The sequence below is a fragment of the Ictidomys tridecemlineatus genome, chromosome 4 (assembly GCF_052094955.1).
Source record: "Ictidomys tridecemlineatus isolate mIctTri1 chromosome 4, mIctTri1.hap1, whole genome shotgun sequence".
NCBI lineage: Eukaryota > Metazoa > Chordata > Mammalia > Rodentia > Sciuridae > Ictidomys > Ictidomys tridecemlineatus.
This window is the reverse complement of record NC_135480.1, coordinates 12,032,282-12,042,140: the sequence shown is the minus strand read 5'-3', so window position 1 is coordinate 12,042,140 and position 9,859 is coordinate 12,032,282. Positions and strand designations below refer to the sequence as shown.

Genomic DNA, 9,859 nt, shown 5'->3' with positions numbered 1-9,859 from the left:
CCCTCGGCCATCAGCTGTGGCCAAATAGGGGGGACATAACATAGCAATCAGAAACTCACACCTGAGTGACCCCTGTGGACTTAGGACAGCCAGTAATTCCAAAAACAAAAGGTGGAACTAATGAACTAAAGGTCACTACATCAAAAAGCATCTTCTGTCTCACTTAAGGGCCGTGGCGGAAGAGGTAGCTCTTGGTTTTCCCGGAAGTGATTAGCTGTCTAGCACAGACCAATACCAGAGGGTTGATGTAAAACTTCTTCGAAATGATTTTGAAATAGTGAAAAATCAGAGGCTTCCATTTTAAGTGACTTTCTCAAAAATAATTAGTGTTACTTTTTCTCTGTGTTTTTCTACAGGGAAAAAAAGAGTTAAGTGACTTTCTCAAAAATAATCAGTATTACTTTTTCTCTATGTTTCTCTACAGAAAAAGAGTTCATTCATCTCCTGTAATTTCTATACAATACCATAGTTAACATGCCAAGGAGATTTGCATTACTAAAGGAGACCAAAGCACTGGGGGTAAGGAATAAGTGCTACTGGGGTTAATGAATTATTCGTGTCACTTCTTACTAATACAAAGAGACATTGGTTGTATCTACAAAGAACTCCCCAAAAGAAAGGAAAATTGATAAAAAATGTTCTGAGGTGAGGACAATCACACTAGAGGTAATCAGAAACATTATGGATCCACAAACCATTTCTGAATATCTCAACATTATCCCAATCTACCCAGGGTTCTAAGAAATACAACTGAGGTTGCTTATATTTGAGAAGTTCATTTTCAGCCTTTGTAAACTGTTTGAAGCAAAGCACTAATGCATTAGTCAGATGATGTCCCCAAGCCAGAAGGAGCTAGAGACACTGGGTTATAGTGTTGTCCACATGCTCCCCCTACATTCAACTCAAGGCAGTCATATAATGCACGCATGATCTCCCTCTCACTACTCCTTGACCTCGGACGGGTGTACCCTTTTGTAGTATCCACCAATGTGTGTGGGACTTGAATTCGAATTGGACCGAAGCCACGAATATGAAAGCTTTCGCCAGGAAAATTCCCAAACCTCAGAGCTGAAACTGGATATCATGTTTATGGGCAAGTCATCCAGTCCTATCCCTAACTGCCATTCCGCGTCTATCAGAATCAAGGCAGAAGTCACCAATAAATTCATGCCTTCGTGTTGCCTCAAGGTTGGTGTCATCTTCAAGAGAGAGGCTTATGACAACTTCATGGCTTTCTGTCATGGTTAGCTTTACGTGAAGACTTGGCTGACATGAGGTGCCCAAATATGGGGCCAGACATAATTCTGGTCATTCCTGTAGTGTGTTTGTGGATAAGAGTTACATGTAACTCAGTGGACTTTAAGTAAAGCAGATGGCTCTCCATCATCCAAACATCAGAAAGCTTGAATGGAAGGAAAGGCTCGTATCTCTGGCCCTCTTGAGCAAGAGGAATTCTCCCGCAGACTGACTTTGCATTTCATCAGCACCATGAACTCTCCTGGGTCTCCAGCATGCTGACCTTCTGACTGGAGGGAGAACATTGGCTATCCTAGATCTCCAGCACGCCAGCATTTGAACCGGTATTACACAATTGGCCATTGGCTCTCTCTTGGGTCTCCAGTCTGCCAACCCACACTGCAAATTTTAGGTTTTCCAGTCATTGTAATAATAAGAGTAAATTCCTTAGAATAAGTCATACATACATACATACATACACACACACACACATACACACACACACACACATGACATATATACATATTCCTCCTTTTGGCTCTGTTTCTCTCAAGAACACTGAATAAAATGAATTCTGGTACCAAGAGCAGTTCTAGAAGGAAAAGAATTTTCATCATGAGTTTCATGACCTGGTTCTGGAGTTTCTGGAATTGACTATTGATTAGAATTTAAAATGCTAATGAAAGCTAAGGCTGGGAGGATGGTGAGTTTGAGCCCAGCCTGGGCAACATAGCAAGACACCCTCCATCTCAAAAAGATAACTAATCAATTAGTTAATTAAATGAAATAAAGTAAAACGTTATTGACTTTATTTCCACTAGTAAACAGAGCATTGATAGTTGTTGGTGTGATCTGTCAATACAGTTCCACAAAATATCACCATTAGACACTCCTAGTCAAAACATTTGCAAGAAGGAAAGATCTGAGGGATCGCATACATTATACTTGTTAACATTTTTATCAAACTAATGGGTGAACTGAGATTGGCTGGCCTCTTCTAATGCACCAAACAAAGTAGGAGAAGAAAAGGATGAGCTCGGGGATTTGAATTCCCAGCTCAATTTCTGAACACGTGATATGAGAACTTCTAGACTGACCTGAGAAAGACCCAGAACTCCTATAGACCCAGGACTGAGACTGCTGAAACACAAACTCAGAATCTCATCCAGAAAGAGAATGACTTACAATGCAAATTGAATTCTCAGCCTCAGAGGGTATCCTCTGTTAAAGTGAGGGCATTGATTATCCATACGTATGCCACAAGACCCATTCTTGCCTAATCAATGAGACTTGCAAGAGGGATATGTGAGAAGACTTTGAATCTGGGGACATTGAGTCCCTAAATTCTAATGAGCTTTCTTTTCCGGGAGAAGCAGTCTTTCCACTCTCTCTAAGGCCTGGCCCTGCGTTGCTTGAGGACACTGTCAGGGCCGTGCTGAAGCAGTTGTCTTGCAGGAAAATACAGATTCTCCTCATGCAAATCCTATCATCCTTTGCTTTTATACCACCCAGAAGTCCCAGCAGGCCTCTGAAAGAGAGATACATAATGCAACCCATGAGGCAGTATACTAGGAAAAAACTACTTGAATTGGATTTTCTAGTTTAAACGGAAGTTTAGGGGATATTGTGGGGTATGTTTGGATATTGAGGGTGTAGGATGATAGTTGAAAGAATAAATTTGAGTCAGGATGAATTTATTGCTCTGGGCCCACCAGGCATATGCATTTAATATGGTAGCTAAGGAGTTAGAAAGGGCTCTCACGGGTTTTTTGTTTGGTTGGTTTTGGTTGGTTGGCTAAAACATGGACCAAAATGATCAATGAGCTAGAAATGCAATACCTGCCTTAGTTAACTATAGAGAAGAGTTGAAAGGCTTAGGGAGATTTAAATGTTGGAGTGGATTTTTAATTTAAGACCTAGTCACCTGTCCTTGAAGGATCCCAAAGAAATACCTGTTGGCACAACTGTAAGAAGTAAATGGTGGCAGGAGGAGCCCCAGAATTCTTTAAGAGCTCTATGATCCCTGCTTTTAATAGGGCACATTTTATATGGGGAACTGTGGACACATAATTGAGAAACCTAAATGGGAGTAATTGGATTCCTGGGGTGGCAAGGAGATGACAGGAGTCAGCTGTCACACTCAACTGCAGATTGGGCAAAGCAGAAAAGGAGTCAGCACAGTATTCGGGATAGTCTAACATGCAAAGGTCTATGATGTTCGATAATTAATCATAGTAGTTCTAGAATTGAAATATAGAAATGTTTCTAAGTTCTTATTTGATCTGGATAAGCAGAAAAGTCCTAGGTCAAGTAGTCTAACATGAATCATACAAACAGAACTAGGGCTTCTCATGCAATTCCCAGGATCAACTATTTAAGATCTAGAAAACTTTAAATGAAGGGAGACTGAGTCCCTTTGAGGAGGGACTCTCATATACTGCCAAAAATGTAGACACCATCAATCTTTCTCTAAGTCTTCCCCACAATTTCCCCAAAATTACCATGCATTAGGAAAAAGGAAATAATTATACTTTTCAGAAAACACTGGAGACTGACTCTGAACCAAGTTTAGGAGACCCAGAACATCACATTGTGGTCCACCAGTAAGAGCAGGGGTTCAGTGGTCAGCGAAGTTTCAGCTCACTCCTATCTTGCACTGGGCCCTATGGTTCCCAAAGCCCATCCTATGATGATTTACTCAATTCCAGAATGCTTCTTTAGGATAGGTCTCCTGAGCAGCTGGTCTAATCCCACACTCTTTTCCTGACCTGTGCAGTAAGGGCAATGATGGTGGGAAAAGCCACGCAGAAGCTACTAGAAGTGACTTCATACAGAATAACTAAACCAAAAGCAATGCTGCATTCCTGCAGATCAGCCCATGCCACCATCAAGGACTTGAAAGCTTCAGGGAAAGTGATTCCCATCACATTCAGCTGGCCTGCCTGGCCTATGTAGAAGACATATGGGTCATGGTGAATAATAGTGGATTATTCTTCTAGGCTTCATCAAGTGGTGATTCTCACCGCAGCTGCTGAACTAGTAAGGGTTTAATTGCTTGAGGAAATGAAGATGTCGCTTGTACCTAATTTGTAGCTACTAATTAGGGGGCAGTTAACATTTATTCATCAACACTAGTTAAGAACACCAGAAGTAGTTTGCTTTCATCTGGAAAGATCTTGCCTTCATGTGTCATGTCATGGGTAGATCATCTCCCCAGCCCTATGATGTCATAATTTAGTTTGCAGAGATCTTGATCACTTTCTCTCCCACAAGATATCACACTGGTCCATTTCTTTGATACTGACTGGGCCTAGTGAGTAAGAAGTAGCAACTATTCAAAACTTACTATAAGGCATTTTATGTGCCAGGGCACAGGAAATAAGTTCAATCAAAACTTCAAGGGCCTTCTACTTCAGATTTCTAGGGGTCCAGGAGTATGCAGCAGGTCAATCTAACCCTTCTAAGATAAAGGATGAGTTGCATCTGGCCTCTCTCACAATCAAAAAAAGAGGCATCACATCCAGGGGACCTCTTTGAATTTTAGAGTCAACATGTTCCTCACTTGGGCATGTTGTTCCAGGCCATTTACAAAGTAACCCAACAAGCTTCTAGTTTTGAGTGGGGTCAGAAACCACAGTGAATTTCATTTTTATGTATATCTATAAAGCACTAATTAAAAAACTGTAAATAAAAAAGAAAAACAACAGAGTAGAGGAGGGTGAACAGCAGGAGGGAGGAAGGGGGTAAGAAAAGGGAAGGACAGAGCCCTGCTTGTATGATTACATCAAAAGGTACCCTAATATAATATATAATACACTGATTTATTTTTTTAAAAAAAGAACATGAGAAGATTCTGCAGTAAATCTAGACTGCTGGGAAAGCCACTCTGCCCTCAGGCAGTTTGATCCAGCAGCTTCAGTAAGGTTTGAAATGCTGATAACAGCTAGGGATACTCTTGGAAGCCTCTGGCAGACTTCTATAGGTTAATTATAGGATTATGGAGCAAAGTCTGCCCATCTTCTGTGGTTAACTACTTCCTTTTTTTGAGAAACAATTCTCAGCCTGTTAATGGGCATTGGTACAGACTGAATATTTAAACATAGGCCCCAACGTTACCATGTGAATCCACCATGGACTTGGCATTCAGCTGGCTCACCGAGCTCTAGAGTTGGACATGCCCAGAAGTACTCTATCATCAAGTGGACGTGGCATATTCATGGTCAGACCTGAGCAAGCAAGTTACACGAAACAGCTGCCCAAATGCCCGTGGTTCTCGCTCCTACTAAACCGTGTTCTCTCTCCCAGCCTGTATTTACAGCATCAGAGGGAATTCCCTTTGATCAACTGTCAGAGGAAGAAACAGTTCAGGCCTGATTTACAGAAGGTTCTGCTTGATATCAAGGCACTACCCTATAGTGGACAGCTACAGCACTGCAGCCCTTTTCTGGGACATCCCGGAAGGGCAGAGATGAACGAAAATCTTACCAGTGGGCAGAATTTCAAGCAAGGCCTGTGGTTGTTTATTTGGCTTAGAAGGAGAAATCAATGGTTTGGCTGGACCTTCTGGGACTTGGACAGGACATGATTGGAAAACTGGTCACAAGGCAGTCTGGAGAAGAGGTGTATGAATACATCTCAACTCCAACAGTGGCTGCCATTTCTCTAACCACTTTGGTTCCTCCCTGACTCATAATTCTTTCAACACAGCTTCAGAAATACCAGGGTAAAGAGAAGATATTTGTATCTTATGTTAATACCCACCGAAGGGCAACCTGAGGACAGGAGGATTTTAATAATTGAATGGACAGTATGACTGATTCTGTGGATATCACCCTCTTTTACTGCACAATGGACTTATTAAAAGGGGGGGGGCATGAGGAATTGAGGTTGTGTGAGAGTTGAGCAATATGGTCTTATACTAACCAAGGCTGACCTGGCTCCAGTCACTACTGAGTTTCACATGTGCCAGTAGCCGAGAGCCATGCTGAGTTCCAGATATAGCCCCATTCCCTCAGGGAGATGAGCCAGCCATCTTGGTGGGAGGTTGATCCCAGGGAACCATTTCCATCATGGATGGGGCAGTGATGTGTTTGTATTAGAATGGTCACTTAACACTGGGTGTGGACTCTCCTTCCAGGAATTTCTGTCGAAGTTCCCAGCAGTGAGATTCCATTTCCACCGTATTCCACATGGCATTGTTTCCGATCACTTCACGCCAAGTCACAGGCAGCAGTGATTCCTGTGCTCATGGAATTCACTGGTCTCACCAGGTTCCCCACCATGCTGACACATCTGGTTTAATGCAATGACGGAATGGCCTTTGGAGAATGAAATTACTGTATCCATCTCCTGTAGGGGCTGGAACTAACAGGGTTCTCTGCAGAACCCTAATTCTAATATCCTTTCCCATAATCTCAACACCAAAACAGAAACCTATATGCCCCTTTGAATTTGAAGTCAGAGGTAAACAGATTTAAATCACTGAAATCCACTTAAAATTATCCAAATAGATCTAAAATAGAAAAAAAAAATAGCATAAAATTCCCACTCCTTCAGCGGTTGCTGGAGGTATGTTACATGCAACTCGACTTCAACTGAAGAACAAGGCCCAGCTCTAAGCACAGTCCCTGGAAAACCCTTCTCATGAGAGCTGTATAAAATCACGGATCACTAGAGATCCTTGGAGCATTTTTCAATAAGGCCTAAAACTGTGGTCCAGACAGGTGACACAGCTCAACACTGGGTGTAAACACGGATACAGCAAAAAAAAAAAAAAAAAAAAGAAAAAAAAGTTCAAGTCCCAGAGAAGGGAGGAAGAGACAAGGTCAAATGTTCCTATTTGGGGATGTTGGTATATCTTCGGGCTAGAGGTAGCTTCAGAGAACCAACCATAGAGGGAAAGAGGTATCGAGAAAGAGCCTTGGAGACCCTCAGGGTAACATCTCTCCCTTTAATTATGTGTCCTCCTGAAAAAACAGACAAAGAGGCTTCCACTTTTTATTTAACTAGAACCAACCAGAAAACTAGATCTGAATCATCCTTGCAGGCTGTTATGGAAAAAAAGCAAATACTTCCTGTCCAAATAAATGAGAGGGCCCCACCTCCCAACAATGGCTGCCATCTCCCTATCCACTGCTTCAGAAACACCAGGGTGCAATTGAATAAACTTCTCAGTCACCCAAGCTGTAATCACCTGTGATAGATTAGGGTTGGATAATCATTTTAGCTCTCTCTTTCCACAGGCTTCACAAATAATTATTGGGTTCATTCACTCGGCGCTGGGAATTCTCTGGATCTCTTTGTTTTTTTTAGAAGAACAGGAACACAGTACTGGTCCTGTCTCTATGCTTATGTTAACAATTTATTCATTCGCATCAGGAGTATTTGTGAGTAAACCATGGTATTATTGATTTCTATTTATTTTTTTCTACTGAATCAAGTAAATTCCTCAGAGGTCAAGCAATACACTAAAAACCCAATCTCTGAATTAAATTGTTCATTTTCGTTTGTACACTGACTTGGAAAGGTCTTTTTTATATTTGATGCACGTTTTGATAAATTCCTTGAAAGGGCGGGATGTACATTCAGTAAAGATACAGAGCAAGTAATCCTGGAGATTAATGATAAAGAGTGGCTCTTTGGATAACTATAAGCTTTTCTTTTGCAGAGTGACAATCCAAAGTCCTGAGCTTAATGTCTGGGGTAGTAGAGAAACAATTTTTTAGGGAAACTATATAAGGAAAGGGAAAAGAAGAAAGCTGGGGGCCTTAGAGGAATTGGGAGACATTAAACAGAGGTTCCTAAAGTGGACATGTTAAGGATATCATTATTTCTATGGGTGTAGTTGTCAAGTTATCCACCCGAGACATGTCCCTTACCTGTCTTTATTGTCAAGGAAACCGGAAGCCATGACTTCCAACAAGCGACTGTTAGTTCACAAGTGCATTGGATTCACAATCAATTTATCACTCCAAGGTCATTTTATGCAGAAGCACTAAGCCCCAGAAACACAGCTGACATTCCTATTGTAATGAGTTTCCAACTGAACAGAAATAGAAAATTAGCCTTAAATCAGATTTCTCCATACAGGAGAAAGGATTTCAATAAATCCTCACCCACTCCTCAACCAAAGCCAGGGCTCTAAGGGGGACAAGACTTGAGTGTCACCCAATCCCTCTTCTTGGTGAAAAGACCTCTGAGATGTGCAGCACAGTCGATTCACTCAGAAAGGGGCCTGGGAATCACGGCTGTACTGAGAAACACTGTTTCTCAGAGGCTTCCCCATAGCTACAGTTCTCAAAAGGAAGGCTTTTACCAACACTGACAACCTTCTGGAAGGGAATATAATAAAGAGAACTTATTTAAGCTGAAACAATACAATGCATCACTTACTGAAATTCTTCTAGAAAGGATCCTAAGCCCCACTACCTGGAAAAGGGGCTTATAGCAGAAATTAGCAACAAATAATTATTGTCTGACTGGGCACAGTAGCACACACCTATAATCCCAGCAGCTCAGAAGGCTGAGGCAGGAGGATTGCAAGTTCAAAATCAGTCTCAGCAACTTATAGCAAGACCCTGAGCCACCTAGCAAGACCTCGAACAACCTAGTAAGACCTTGTCTCAAAATTAAAAAAAAAATAAAATAAACGGGCTGGGAATGTGGCTCAGTAGTTATGCACTCCTGGATTTTTTCCTGTTAAAGCCACTTTTTCTCAGAAAGGTCGTTGATATTTTATAGATAACAGGAATGCCATTTGCATTAGCAAAAGAACTTCTTATGGGGATCGTCATTAAGTCATGGGTACTTATAAATGCTTGTTTCTATCTCCAGTTCCTCTTTTCTGGATCATGCAGTGTAATTCAGAGCAATCCTACAACAAATAAGGTATGTCAGAATGTTTGGAGCAGCTCCAAAGATCAAAATGTTGCTTGGCACAAACAAGAGAGATTTTTGCTCCTGGGCCAACTTTTGGGGTAAAATAAACTTTTTTTAGAGAGAGAGAGAGAGAGAGAATTTTTTAATATTTATTTTTTAGTTTTCGGCGGACACAACATCTTTGTTTGTATGTGGTGCTGAGGATCAAATCTGGGTCACACGCATGCCAGGCAAGAGCACTACTGCTTGAGCCACATCCCCAGCCCTAAAATAAACTTTTCCAAGTGATATAATGGGGAAAAAAAACTCATTCCATTTTTATAAGGATGCACTCCAGTGCATCTTTGTGTGGGAGTGGGTATGGGAAAAGAGAGTAAATGTGATCAATAAGGAGACAGATGTGAGAGTTTCCATAGAATCAATCATTTCAAGCTACCCAAAGGGTGATGTGTAACCAAGGAATACTCTGACCTCAGAGTCAAAGCAGTGGGAAGGGAGAAAAAGTATTGGGGAAGTTTGAAGAAGTGTTTAGTTCAGGACAGGGATAAGAAAAAAATAGTGTTTGAAAGGAGAGATGCCTTCAGCAAACTCAGGTCTAGAGAATAGCATTAGAATTTAAACTGGAGGTGGTTACAACACATCCAAAAAGGGACAGTCCCCCTCTCTCTTAGAACTCCCCTCCCCACTCTCACCAGTCCCAGTGATTAGGATCACAGCATAAATGCTTAGTATTGTCATGTTTTTA

General features: G+C 41.5%; 1 protein-coding gene across 1 annotated transcript in view; it reads left to right on the top strand.

Annotated features, from left to right (window-relative positions):
- Positions 1–987: 987 nt before the first annotated feature.
- LOC120889554 (uncharacterized) overlaps positions 988–9,859 on the top strand; it is a 28,252-nt gene continuing 19,380 nt past the window's right edge. The window contains exons 1-2 of the mRNA XM_078044864.1: positions 988–1,188; positions 7,479–7,622. Coding sequence (XP_077900990.1) covers positions 988–1,188; positions 7,479–7,622 — 345 coding nt within the window. The remainder of the gene's footprint in view (positions 1,189–7,478; positions 7,623–9,859) is intronic.